At 50.0% G+C, this 13,825-nt stretch overlaps 1 protein-coding gene across 5 annotated transcripts in view; it reads right to left on the bottom strand.

The window, feature by feature from the left end:
• Nucleotides 1-6,398: 6,398 nt before the first annotated feature.
• The window catches only part of HECTD4 (HECT domain E3 ubiquitin protein ligase 4), a 193,119-nt gene continuing 185,692 nt past the window's right edge, over nucleotides 6,399-13,825 (bottom strand). For all 5 annotated transcript variants that reach the window (XM_081252690.1, XM_081252691.1, XM_081252693.1 and 2 more), the window contains exons 71-76: nucleotides 13,196-13,299; nucleotides 12,722-12,943; nucleotides 10,613-10,779; nucleotides 10,159-10,354; nucleotides 9,356-9,578; nucleotides 6,399-8,784 (exon numbers count right to left, since the gene is read on the bottom strand). In XM_081252690.1, the coding sequence (XP_081108816.1) occupies nucleotides 8,648-8,784; nucleotides 9,356-9,578; nucleotides 10,159-10,354; nucleotides 10,613-10,779; nucleotides 12,722-12,943; nucleotides 13,196-13,299 (1,049 nt within the window). In that variant the 3' untranslated portion in view covers nucleotides 6,399-8,647. The remainder of the gene's footprint in view (nucleotides 8,785-9,355; nucleotides 9,579-10,158; nucleotides 10,355-10,612; nucleotides 10,780-12,721; nucleotides 12,944-13,195; nucleotides 13,300-13,825) is intronic.

The raw sequence follows: 13,825 nt of genomic DNA, 5'->3' as shown, positions 1-13,825 counted from the left end.
AGTTGTGCCTTTGTTTAATTGGCCCCTTTATTATTATGAAATGACCTTCTGTATTCTATGTAATATTTGCTGTGAAGTACACTTTGATATTAATATAGCAATCTTAATAATATTAACAGTCCTCAGCTTTCTTAGTGTTAGCACAGTACATCTTTTCCATCCTTTTATTTTTATTCCTATTTGTATCTATATATTTAAAGTGGGTTTCTCAAAGACAGCATATAGTTGGGGTTTTTTGTTGTTTTTTGTCTTGGTTTTGGGTCCATTCAGACAATCTGTCTTTTAATCGAGGTGTATAGGCCATTTACATTTAGTGTGATTATTGATATAATTGGGTTTAAATATATAATTTTCTCTTTTTTTTTCTTTTTCTGCTTTCTTTTGGCTACTTTTTATAATTCCACTGTACCTCTTTTGTTGACTTATTAGTTATTACTGTTTATTGTATTATTTAAGTAGTTGTTTTAGGGTTTATGGTATACACTTTTTATGGCCATGCCGCATGGCATGTGGGAGTCTTTGTTCCCCAACCAGGGATCAAACCTGTGCCCCCTACAGTGGAGGCCCGGAGTCTTAACCACTGGACCACCAGGGAAGTCCCATAGGGTTTATAATATACAGTTTTAACTTTTCACAGTCTACCTTCAAGTGATATTATGCCATTTCATGTTTGATATTACAACAGCATATTTCATTTCTCTCCTCCCAGGCTTTGAGCTATTGTCATAGTTACTTCTGCCTTTGTTACAAATCCCCAATATACTGTTGTTTTCTTTATAAACAGTCAATTATCTTTTAAAGAGATTTAAATAGGAAAAGTATCTTTGGGAGTTCACTGGCAGTCCAGTGGTTAGGACTCAGCGCTTTCACTGCCATGGCCCCAGGTTCAATCCCTGGTTGGGGAACTAAGATCCTGCAAGCCGTGCAGTGTGGCCAAAATAAATAAATAAATAATAATTTAAACAGAAGGTTATTCCCATATAGATTTTTGGTTTGCAGTTACCATGAGGTTTTGATATAGCAGTCTATATATATACAAGATTGTTTTAAGTTGCTGGTTTTTTAATTTGAAATGCGTTTCCAATATCCTGCATTTGTAATCTCCTCTCGATTGCTGGTTTTGAAATCGTATTTGTGTGTGGATGATTTTCTACCTTTACTGTATGTTTGCCTTTACCAGTGAGCTTTCCCATTCATGATTTTCTATCTTCTAGTTTTGTCCTTTTCTTTTCTGTCTAGATAAGCTCTTTTAGCATTTGTTATAAAGCTGGTTTGGTGGTGCTAAATTCTCTTAGCTTTTGCTTGTCTGTAAAGCTTTTGATTTCTCCATTGAATCTGAATGAGAACCTTGCTGGGTAGAGTATTCTTGGTTGCAGGTTTTTCCCTTTCATCACTTTAAATATATCATGCCACTGCCTTCTGGCCTGCAGAGTTTCTGCTGAGAAATCAGCTGATAACCTTATGGGGATTCCCTTGTATGTTATTTGTTGCTTTTCTCTTGTTGCTTTTTTAAAATATTTATTTATTTATTTTTGACTGTGTTGGGTCTTTGTTGCTGTGCATGGGCTTTCTTTAGTTGTGGAGAGCGGGGGCTACCCTTGGTTGTGGTGCATGGGCTTCTCATTGTGGTGGCTTCTCTTGCTGTAGAGCATGGGCTCTAGGCGTGTGGACTTCAGTAGTTGCAGCACGCAGGCTCAGTAGTTGTGGCGCACGGGCTTAGTTGCTCCGTGTCATGTGGGATCTTCCCGGACCAGGGCTCGAACCTGTGTCCCCTGAATTGGCAGGCGGATTCTTAACCACTGTGCCACCAGGGAAGCCCATCTCTTGTTGCCTTTAATATTTCTCTTTGTCTTTAATTTCTTAAAAAACTTATTGGAGTATAGTTGATTTGCAATGTAGTGTTAATTTCAAGTGTACAGCATAGTGATTCAGTTATACATATACATATATTCTTTTTTGATTCTTTTCCCATATAGGTTATTATAGAATATTGAGTAGAGTTTCCTGTGCTATACAGTAGGTCCTCGTTTGTTATTTTACATATAGCAGTGTGTGTGTGTTAATCCGAAGCTCCTAATTTATCCCTGACCCCTCCACGTTACCCCTTTGGTAACCATAAATTTGTTTTTGAAATCTGTCAGTCTGTTTCTGTTTTGTAAATAAGGTCATTTATATCATTTAAAAAGCATTAACTTCCACATATGAGTTCTTTGTCTTTAATTTCTGTTAATTTGATTACTACATGTATTGTTGTGTTCCTCTTTGGGTTTATCCTGTATGGGACTCTGCACTTCCTAGACTTGAGTGTTTCCTTTCCCATGTTAGGGAAGTTTTCAGCTATTATCTCTTCAAATATTTTCTTAGGCCCTTTCTCTCTTCTCCTTCTGGGAGAAGAGAGAAATGTGAATGTTGGTGCATTTAATGTTATACCCGAGGTCTCTTGGACTGTCCTCATTCTTTTCATTCTTTTTTCTTTAGTCTGTTCCACAGCAGTGATTTCCACCAATCTGTCTTCCAGCTCACTTATTCATTCTTCTGCCTCGTTATTCTGCTACTGATTCCTTCTAGTGTATTTTACATTTAAATTATTATATTGTTCATCTCTCTTTATTTGTTTTTTAAATCTTCTAGCTCTTTGTTAAACATTTCATGTATTTCTCGGTCTGTGCCTGCATTCTTTTTCCAAGATCTTGGATCACCTTTACTATCACTACTCTGAATTATTTTTCAGGAAATTGCCTATCTCCACTTCACTTAGTTTTTCTTCTGGAATTTTATCTTTTTCCTTCATCTGGAAAATATTTCTCTGCAGTCTCATTTTGTCTAACTTTCTGTGTTTGTAGCCTCTGTTCCTCAGGCAACAAGATTGTAGTTCCTCTCGCTTTTGGTGTCTGCCCCCTGGTGGGTGAGGTTGGTCCAGGCTTGTGCAGGCTTCCTGGTGGGAGGGACTGGTGCCTGCCCACTGGTGGGTGGAGCTGGGTCTTGTCCCTCTGGTGGGCAGGGCTGTATCAAGGGTTGTGTTTAGAGATGGCTGTGGGATCAGGACTTCAGACAGCCTGTCTGCTGATGGGTGGGGCTGTGTTCCCGCCCTGTTGCTTGTTTGGCCTGAAGTGTCCCAGCCCTGGAGCCTGCAGGCTGTTGGGTGGGGCCAGGTCTCAGTGCCAAAATGGTGACCTCTGGGAGAGGTCATGCCGATGAATATTGGCTGGGGCCTCCACCATAGTTGTCCTTGCCCCCACAGTGAGCCACAGCCGACCTCTGCCTCCCCAGGAGACCCTCCAAGATCCACAGGTAGGTCTGGCTTAGGCTCCTATGGAGTCACTGCTTTGCCCTGGGTTCCAGTGCACATGAAACCTTGTGTGCACCTTCCAAGAGTGGAGTTTCTGTTTCTCCCAGTCCTGTGGAGCTCCTCCACTCAAGCCCACCTGGCCTTCAAAGACAAATGCTCTGGGGGCTCCTCCTCCCGATGCCAGACCCTCAGGTTGGGGAGCCTGACATGGGGCTCAGAACTCTCACTCCTGTGGGAGAACCTCTGTGATGTAATTATTTTTCAGTTTGTGGGTCACCCACCTGACGGGTATGAGATTTGATTATATCGTGAAAGTGCCTCTCCTACCATCTCGTTGTGGCTTCTTGTCTTTGGATGTAGAATATATTTTTTGGTAGGTTTGAGTCTTTTTTTGTCGATGGCTATTCAGCAGTTAGTTGTGATTTTTGTTTTTAAGTGAGAGGAGGTGAGCTCAAGTCCTACTCCGCCATCATGCCTCCTCCTCACTTTATCACTGATTTTAAGCAACTTGGTTATGTGCTTTTGTACAATTCTGTGGCATTAAGTACATTCACATTGTTCTGCAACCATCACTACTACCTATTTCTTTGCTTCTTTAAGTTCATTAAACATCTTGCATCTTTGAGTTTATAGTTTTCAACCAAATTCAGAAAAATTTCAGCCATTATTTCTTCAGATATTTTTTTGTTTCTCCATTTTCCCTGTCTTTGGGAAATTAAATTTACACATATATTAGGCCACATGAAGTTGCCCCATAGCTTATTGGAACTCTTTTCACTTTTTTGGATTCTTTTGTCTGTGTTCAGATGGATAGTTTCTATATGTCTCCAAGTTCACTAAATCTTCTGTAGTCTGATTGTTAATTCATCCAGTGTAGTTTTCATTTGGGACATTGTAATTTTTATCTCTGGAAGTTAAATTTGGGTTTTTATATTTCTCAGGTCACTACTTAATGTGTAGTTACAATAGCTGTTTTAATTCCCCTGGTCACTAATTTATCATTTGTGTACATTCTGGGTCTTCTTGTGTTGATTTTTTGCATGTTTGGTGGTTTTGATTGGATGCCAGATATTCTGAATTCTACCGATTTTGGTGCTGGGTATTTTTGTATTCCTATAAATATTGAGCTTTGTTTCTCATACTTAGTTACTTGGAAACAGTTTGATCCTTCTAGATCAAACTTTTAAGCTTTATTAAGTGGGACCTGAGCAGTGAGTAGTCTAGGGCTAATTTTGCTCCAGTACTGAAGCAAAACTGATGCCCCTTAAACTGTGATGTTTTCCACACTGGCTCTTGGGAAAAGGAACTATTTCCTGTTCTCTGACAGCTCCAAGCCTTTTGGCTGGTTCTTTCCCCCGCCTCTGGCAGTTTCCTTACATGCATGGGATTATCAGTACTCAGTGAACACTTGAGTGGGATTCTCAGCAGATCTATAGAGCTCTCTCTCTGTATAACTCTTTCCTTTTTGATACCCTGCCCTGTAAACTAGCTGCTTTGGTCTCCTTGGATGCCTTGGCTTCTCATCTCAGAGAGACTGTTGGGTTCCACCCTCAGTTTCTCCTCCCTTTGCTGCTGACAACTCTGCCCCAACTGTAAGCAGAGGCAGGGGTAGGGCCCCCACCACATTTGTTTCTCTTCTCTCAGGTCTCTCTGTCTTTCATGCCTGTTGTCTGATGGTACATTTGTCAGGTTTTTTGTTTTCTTTAGAAGGGAGGGTAAGGTTTGGTTTCTGTTTATCTGTGTTAGCTAGAATTAGAAGTGTCTTGAAAGCATTACTTTCTAGATTGTTATAAAATCTGATGCCATTCCGATTTGCATGTAACTGGTTTTTTCCCTTGAAGCTTTTTAGGGTGTCTATCTGGTGTTTTGAAATTTCCCCATGTTGTATGTTGGTATAGATTCTTTGGAAACTCATGTCCTCGAGTTTTTCAGAATTTTCTTGTGTTATTATTTTGGTAATTTCTCTCCTGTGTTCTTTGCAGATTTCCAATTATAGTTGGATGTCGGCCCTCTTAGACCATTTTTTATTTTCCTTCATATTCTCTTTGGGGTTTTTTTGCCCTACTTTATGGGAGATTTCCTCAATTTTATCCTTTCATCATTTCTGATATTAATTTCCAAAGCTTTTGTTTTTTATCTTCTCTCACAGCCTTTTTCTCCCCTTACTTAATGGACACAGTATTTACACTTTGTGCCTTAGTTGTTTCTTGGATATCTTGTTCTACTCTCTGTACTATTTCCTGGGAGTTGTTTATTTTTGTTTTGGTATTTTTATGTTGTACTTTTCCACAAACCTCTGATGTTTCTGGGCTAGCTATCTATATATACTTAAGTGTGAGGCACTTGAAGGTGATGAGCTCTCTTCACTGTTCACTTTCACTGAACAGTAGGCTGGCATTTTCACTGGAGAGCCCAGGCTGGCAGGATCTGTAGGTTTTTCCTCTGGGTTAGTTCAGGGCAGGGTCTTCCAGCCTGCTGTAGGAGCCTGGGGTGGGGTGGGGCCAGGGGCTGGAGCCCTGAGCATCTCAGGTAGTTTCTCCAGAATATAACTTCCGGCCTTCTGCAGGGTGGTGGGGACTTGAATTTCTGCTTCCTACATGCATTTCCAGTCCTTGTTTTCCCCTGGCACATGAGGCCTCCAATTCCCTCCCTTTACAATGTGTTTTGGTTCTGTGTGTATGTGGCGGGGGTGGGGGGGTATGTGTGGGATGGACACGAGACAGCGAGAAGGGGGCAGGGCACTGATTGTGGATGGTGGTTCTCAGAACTACTAAGCCTTTTCTGCTTCCCTGCACTTCCTTTTGCACAAAGTAGTTCTAAATCCACTGCCTGTGCCCAAAGGAGGACACGCGGTCTAAGAGAGGCCCAGACTCTTCCAGTGCAACAGTCCACTTGAGGAGAATCCTCACACTGGCACAAGAGTACAGCCCAGCTCCAGGACAAGGAGTGGGCAGAACCTGCAGGGTTAGGTGTACCTTTGACTTTGGATTTCCATCCCTTTAATCAGACTTTCTGTATGAAAACCATAGACTATAAGGAGTTGAGTGGGGGGCAGGGGGTAGTTTATAAGCGTAATGGAGTAAGAACCACATCAAGTGTAAAGAGATCATAATAATTAGAAATACTTTTAATTCCTAGCTGCTTGGCGACCCTCAAGTATCAGAGCCATCCAAGCGTGTTGGCCTTCGAATCTTCTCAGCAAGAGTGGATGATCACACAACTCTTAAGGTAAATCAGAATTAGATGAAGGTTATTTATTGGGGTGACTTTTCCTGTCACGAGCTTCTTTTACACAGCAATGGTGTAAATAGCATCAAATTGAATGAAAAGTTTGTTAGATGCAACCATAAATAATTATAATAAATATACATCAAGTAACTTTACAGCACACATTTTTTTTAGGGCCAAGGTTTGGATCTGTCTGGACCTCAATGTGCTCTCTGGGAGAAGCAGTCGTGTTAGCAGCAGGTATCTTACTCACAGCTGTCATCTAGTCAAGTGGTGGGCCAACAGAAGCTTCCCAAACCCCTCTTGGGGAGGTAGCTGACAATTCTGAGTCCATTCAAGGGATGGAAGGATAGGGGCGGGGGGGACGACCAAGATTTAAAAATACAGGGAGGAAAAACCACTTCTAGTAAATCCAAAGGCTCTTTCATTATGCAGAAATGAAATAAGAGGATCCTTGTTGTCAGGACTACATCCTGGCGTGACCCACCCCCCCCAGTCAAGGGGGCTGTGGCCCCCAGGAGGCAACGGCCGACCGTATTCCTTCCAATTAGGGAAACTGCTTGCAGGCACCTCCAGACATGACTGATCGCATCAAATGTAACTGATGCAACTGGAACAATTCATCCAGGTTTATCCTTTCCTTAGTTCAGGGAATCTTTTCTATAATGGTCCTTAATGCATTTCCTAAGAATAACAGGGAGGAGGTGGATGCTAATGCCTCTAACTCTAAAATCCACACACCTTTCCAACAGGCCAGGGCCACAGCAGAGAAAGGAGGAGCAAATCCTCTCTCTCACCAGCATTCACACTCCAAAGCCTTCTAGACAGCACTCACTCAGAACTTCCAATATTCACAATATTATACAATAAATACAGTGATGTGATTCTGTGAGAACTGGCAAGGCCCAAAATGACAGTGTCCAGCAAGATGGCATATGCTGCTCTCGAACAAAGTACCAGTGGACAAAGACCTACTCAGGGCACAAATGCACTGGGGCAGCAGGCGGGCTGCAGCAGCTCAGCCCTGGCACACACTCACGTGGGGTGGGGCGGGGGTGCCGGGTGGGCCCGGCCAGAGGGGCAGAAGGACCCTGGCGTCTCCATCTGGACTTGAAGGTCTTAGTCACTGTGGTCGGCCCTGGACTGAGCACAGAGCACCTCAGACAGCTCCTTTTAAAATGGGGTGTAGCCTTTCCTCTGCCCCTCACATCACAAAGACTGTAGTGAGGAAGGGACGTTGCTGAGTACAAAAGGGGGGTAGGCTTGAATCATGTGCTTTCCTGTTCTGAGCCTCGGAAAAAGGCCCCCAACTTGAGCACTGTCCCTCTAGCTCCAGGGGTCCTCTCAACTCCTGAGCTGGGACGCACCTGGCCTGGCTCTGCGTACTAAGGTCAGGGAGGAACCCTTTGGTCTTCTAATCCTGGGCAGCACTCAGTGGGAAGCTGTCGGACCGGGGCCCAGAAGAGTCGGACAGCAGAGAGGGCTGTCTGGGTGGGAAGGGACGGGGGAACCACTGTGGGCTTTTCTTCAGGAAAACCCAGACCATGGACAAGGGTCTAAAGCCGGAAGATTAACACGTAAAGCTCCCTGTGTGTGTCTCCCATGTTTGGGTAACTGGCCCAACCATTTCAAGATGGAAGGAGGCCTGCAGGAGCCACGTCCAGGAGAAACTCCAGCTCAAGGCGGAGGGGCAGGGCTGCCCACACACTTGTCTGTGAAGACGCTCTGCAGAAAGAACAGGATGCTCTGTGGGCCAAGGGCATCTCACTACCAGCTTCCTGCTGGGTGGTTCTATGATGTGGAACCAACTGGGGCCTCACAGCCTCAGAACCTGGTGGCCACGAAGGAACATGTCCAGGAAGATCAAATGAGACAGGAGCTGTCTGTCTGGGAACTAAACTATCCTACAAACATACCACAAATAGGTAGCAAAAGAACCAACCCATCACGAAACGTACAAATACATAAGGTTAATTCTTCCAGGAGGTCCTGGAATGTGGACAAAGGTTCGGAAAAGCAAACTGTTGCCAACTCCTCACGCAGGGCCCCGGAGGGATGTGCTCGCTGTGGCAGGCTTCCTAAGCCAGCAGAGCGGTGCCTCGGTGACAGCCGAACTCGGGCTCCCTCCCCTCAGCCACTCAGGGGGTCTTCGCGATAGTGAATGGCACAACGAAGCTTCTCCAGCATGATTTCCAGAGAGGAGTACTGGGGGAGCTTGATCATGAACATGCAGGTCTCCACGCGGATGTAGCGAGAGTCTGGGGAACCTAGAGGAGAGACATCGGGCCAGCGTTAGAGCGCGGGACTGGATCCCAGGGAGGCCTGGCTGAACCCTCTGCCTCCAGGTCTGCCTCTCTGAGCCGCTCCAAGTCAACCCCAAGGCCCAGTCGGGGGGATGAGGGCCTGGGAGGCTGGATTCTGGAGGAGGAAAGGGCAGATACACAGCTGCTGTACAGCACAGGTACCAAATGGCTGACCCGTGACAGAATCTGACCGCAGGCAGGTTTGTCTGGCCGGCAAAGAGTTTTGATTTTTTTAATTTATTTTGCTGCATTTAAAAGTTGGAAGATAAAAACACTTACGGATTTTAAGCTTTTAAAAATTTCAGAAGACACGTCAGCGTCGGGCCTATACTGCCACTTGGCGAAGGTCAGGTTTGGGAAGCACGTGGCCCCAAGCCCGCCCCACCACCCCCGGCCTCTCTCTCATTTACATTTGGGCCTTGGTGTTCGGGGTCCCTGTCCATTGTTCTTCCCCCCTCATGCAGGGCCTAGCAGCCCCAGCTCCAAGTGGGGCCCATGCGTCCCCACTTGGAACATGACCAGGGGAGGCCAGTACCTGCTGTGCCATCCGGGGGGGCGATCTTCATGGGGTATGGGGGCACATGGGCTGTGTCGGGGCCCCCGTCTTTGCAGGGGCAGGTGAACGGGATGCGCTCTTGGTTGCAGGCAAACTTGATGAACTTGCACAGCTCCTCCTGGGCAAACATCTCCAGTGCCCCCCAGAAGAACTCAATGTGCTGGTCCGTCTCCATCAGGCCCACCTGGTACATGGTGTGGGCCTGGGGAAGAAAGGCCGCAGACGTGAGCAGGCCTGGCCCTCTAACCCAGTGCCCCCGCGGCAAGGCTGGGCCCAATCCCGGGGCAGGGTGCAGCAGGGAATCGATGGCTGCAGGACACAGGGAGGTTACAATGATGACAAGGACCGCAAAGGCAGTCCTAACAGCGTCTGTCTGTGTGACTGTGGCCTACGCACTAGGCCCGGCAGCAGGGGCTCTCCGTACATTACCCCACTGACCCCACCGGGCAGGTCTTGTCACTGTTCCCATTAGAGGTGAAGTCACTTGGGCAAGGTCTCCCAGCTGGCACAGGCAAAAGCGGGCCAGGCTGAACAGTGGAGGGGGCTTCACCTCAGGCTGGTGGCTTAATTCATGGGCTCGGGAGGCAGGTGATCTGCCACTTCCTGGCTGGGTGACCTTGGGTAAGTGACCTGTCTTAGCTTCAGTTTACACAGCAATGAGACGGGGGTGAGCACAGCTCCTCTCACACGTGAGGAGGACAGAGTGCTGGGGCCCAGGAAGTACTAAGACATGACAGGCCATTGCCAACATGCCTGTCAGCCCAGCCGGCCCAGCCACCGACCTTCAGGAACTCGAGGTTGATGTAAGGGAGGCCGCACGTCCGCAGCTCCATCTCCAGCGGGCTGAGCGTGGTGAGCAGCTGCAGGGGGATGATGGCGCCCAGGCCCGCGCGCACGGCTGTCACACACTCGACGTTCTGAAGCTCCCGCAGCCGCAGGCTCCGGATGGCTGCTGCGTAGATGTCCTTGTTCTCCCACCTGCGGGGGTCGTGGGTGAGGGGCGACGCTCAGGAGGCTGCTCCGGGCCTGGGGGCCACACCCGCTCGGGCAGAGGCCCCAGGCCGTTACCCGGATTTCCCAGGCCTGGCAGCTCCGTGAACTCCTCTCCTGCGCTGGGTGTCACCCGCCCAGAGCTGGTGGTTCTGAATAAAGTCCTTCCACTGAAGATACTCCACCACCTTTCCTGGCGCCCACCGTCCTGCCTCACCCCCTCCCGCCAGGCCCCCGCGCACTCACGCCACAGGGATGTGCCGACCGCGGCTGCACAGCTCCACCTCCTCGCCCGCCATGGTCAGGTAGGTGAACCGGCAGCAGGGCTTACTGGGCCCGTCAGGGCTCTCGATGGCCAGGTGCTGGGAGGCAATCTCGGCGCACAGGGCCTCCAGCTCGCTCTCGTCGTTGATCTGGAGGGAGGCACGGCAGGGCGGGGCTGACTGCCGCCCTGCTCCCCAGGCCCTCAGAAGAGGGAACCCCTTCCCCAGTTGGGCAGATGTCGGTCATTGTTCGGGTGGGGGCTACTGTGGCCTGGCCCGCCAGCCTTGCCATCAGTTCAGGGTTAGGCACGTGACCGAGGCCTGGCTAACGAGACCCAAATTCCAGTTGCCCTCTTTCACTGGTGTGGACACGGCTGAAGGCAGGGCACCTCGTGCTGCTGGGGCCATCTTGAGATCACTCATTGACGACATCATTGGAGCACCTGGATTCAACCCTGTCTGAAGCCAATCTATATCTGTACTTTTAGTTTTAAGACCAAATCACTAAAAAAAATTTTTTTCCTAAGCTGGTTTGACCTGGGGCTTCTGTCACTTGTCACCAGAGAGCCCTGACTTAATTCTACCTGTGGAAGGTACACGGGCTACCCCCTCGACCATCTGGCCCACTGATGTGCATGCTGGGCCACTGAGGAGAGGACGGGATCTGACACAGGGGAGAACAAGCCTGTAGCTCTGGGACAGTGAAGGCCGCAGACAGGCACCCCTGACAGAAGTTCAGGGCATTTCTTTCTGGTTCATGTGTCTCCCCCGCCTCTCCCGGAGTGGTTCTGTCTCCCAGCACCCTCTGGGGCCTTGCCCATCCCCTCCAGATAGAAGCCTTGGCTGGACGGTCTGCCTGGATGCCATCTTACATCCTCTGCCTGCCTCAGGCCTTTGCTGCCACCCACGCCCCCAGGAGGACTTCTCTGAGCAGTGCCTGGCAGCTACTCATAAATCCCCAGCCCGTGGAGGGCGTCCTGCTTTGACCCTTTAAACAATTCATCGTCAGCCCTCTTTCCACTGAGAAGCCAACTGCTGTCCAGGACCCTGGCTTTGCTGCTCCCGTGCGCTGGCTTCCCTCAAGTGGCAGCTAAGGGGACTACGGAGAGCCTGGCAAGGAGGCCCCTCCGAGGGCCCTCAAGTCTGGCCAGTGGAGGCTGATTGGCTGACCCCTCCTTCAGCAGATGTCCCCTGGAGAGCAGCCTCGCAAGGCCTCTGACACAAAGTCTGCCCCCCGGTGAGCAAGAGCTGCCGGCCTCAGGGAGGGCTGGATCACGGGCCACCTCCACACTCTGCCGGGATGGTCTCTAACCTGAGGAGCGCGTGTGGGCCAAAAAGCTCAGGCTTTCCAACTGGCCAGACCCAAGCTCTGCTAGTGGCTTTGTTCCCGGCCAGCCCACCGCTCTGAGCCTCACTTCCCTCCTGGCCTCACTGTGAGGGCTTCTGAACGCAGCCCTCCAGCATGGGCCTTACATAAACGGAGAGCAGCGGGGCAGCTCCCTGACAACAGACGTGAGCCCAGCCTGGCCTCAGCGACTCTGCCGAACCAGTGGACGGACCTGACCGCAGCCTGAGCAGCGACCATAGGTGGGCTGGTCTGCGTGTGGACGGGAACGGTCGGACACTGCTGTGATCTCACTATCTCTGTGTGTCCCAAGGCACAGGGGAGGGAGGAAGAGCTTCGTTCCCAGCGCCCTGCCTAGGTGACACCCAAGAGTTGATCTTCTGTGCTCTTCGTGAAACTCTGAAACCAAGCTCTTAAAAGTGAAACTGGCCCTGCTTGGAGCAGTTCCCACCCAACACTTCTACTCCTTTAGCTGCCGGGAACCCTTCACCCCTGTGTCCTCACAAGGCCCAGCAGGCTGGTTAAGTCACCCCTGGGCTGCTGCTGTCCGCAGGGAGGGAAGCCTGAGGCTCCTGTCCCCCTGAGGCAAGCCGGGCCAGCAGAGATGCCTTATGCAGCCTAATGTTCTTCAAGAGATGGCTGTCAGTCCCCAGGTGGGGACACAGAGGCCATGGGGTGGCAATAAGGGCCCCAGGGGCACTGCTCTGGGCCCCACCGTCCCCCAGAAAACATGGGCCTTTCACTTACACTCTCAAATTTCTTGACATAATTGTACGTGAGTATGTCTGCTTCCTGCAGGTCTTGGTCAGGGTCCAGGGGCTCGCCCACCAGCGTCTTCCAGAAGGAGGGCAGGAGGTCCAGGGGAAGAGGGACATCTGCTCGAATCGCAATTCCCAGCAACTGGCCCAGGAAGTGCAGCAGCTGCTCCTCCCCGTAGGTGATGGGACTTGGGGTCAGGATGTACTTGCCCTGGAAGTGGAGGCAGAGGTGAGGTGACTGACGTGGGCCTCTGCTTCCCGCAGGAACGTGGGTCCCAGGCCCACGGGACCCACGGCAGGCAGGAGCATGTCCAGCCAGAGCAGCAAGAGCACCGCCCAAACCAGGAAGGCTTGTGAGAGGGCGCAGAGCTGATGAGGACGCGCACCCACGAGCTGAGCCCCTGCCCCTCAGGGAGCCGACCGCTGGGCCACCAGCCTTGGCTGCCCAGGCCTCGCGTCTTACCTTGTTCTTGTTGACGGCTGAGCTGGGGCACAGCAGGAGAAGGGAGAGCGAGGAGCTCTGCAGCTCTTTACACACCTGCCACAGGAAGTGGCGGAAGGAGCCGCCTGCGGGACAGATGGGGACCTATCAGCCTACCCTGCCCGCAGGCCCTGTCCCCACCGGGAAGTCAACTCCTCTGCCCGCTGGGCTGCAGCTTCGGCGGGTGGAAACAGAACCCGCCCGAGCGCTGGGAGATCCCGGCTCCAATCTGCGGGGCCACTAACTAGCTGCGTGGCTCCTGGGGAATCACTTCTCTGACGGAGCCAGCCTCTGCCCCTCTACCTAGCAGATGGGGGCAGTCACTGTACCCACCTCCCAGGCTAGTTCCAGGGATTCAACGAGATCAAAGGCAGATCCTACGTGGGTCACTTCTTACAGCTGCAAGCTGACACCGATACAAGGGCTTGTGGGACCTGTGTCCATCCCCTGCGCTGGGCCAAGAGCAGGGCCCCATGTTTTCCTCAGCACTGCCTCCTGCCAAGCCCAGGGCTCTGTGTGTGTCCACTGAGAGCATAAATAAATGGATGGACACACGGACACACGCAAAGGGCAACGGCAATGACCAGCTCCTCTGCTGCTGCCGTTCCAAAC

The sequence above is a fragment of the Mesoplodon bidens genome (genome assembly GCF_964165515.1).
Source record: "Mesoplodon bidens genome assembly, chromosome: 13".
Lineage (NCBI taxonomy): Eukaryota > Metazoa > Chordata > Mammalia > Artiodactyla > Ziphiidae > Mesoplodon > Mesoplodon bidens.
This window is presented reverse-complemented; position numbering and strand designations above follow the sequence as displayed.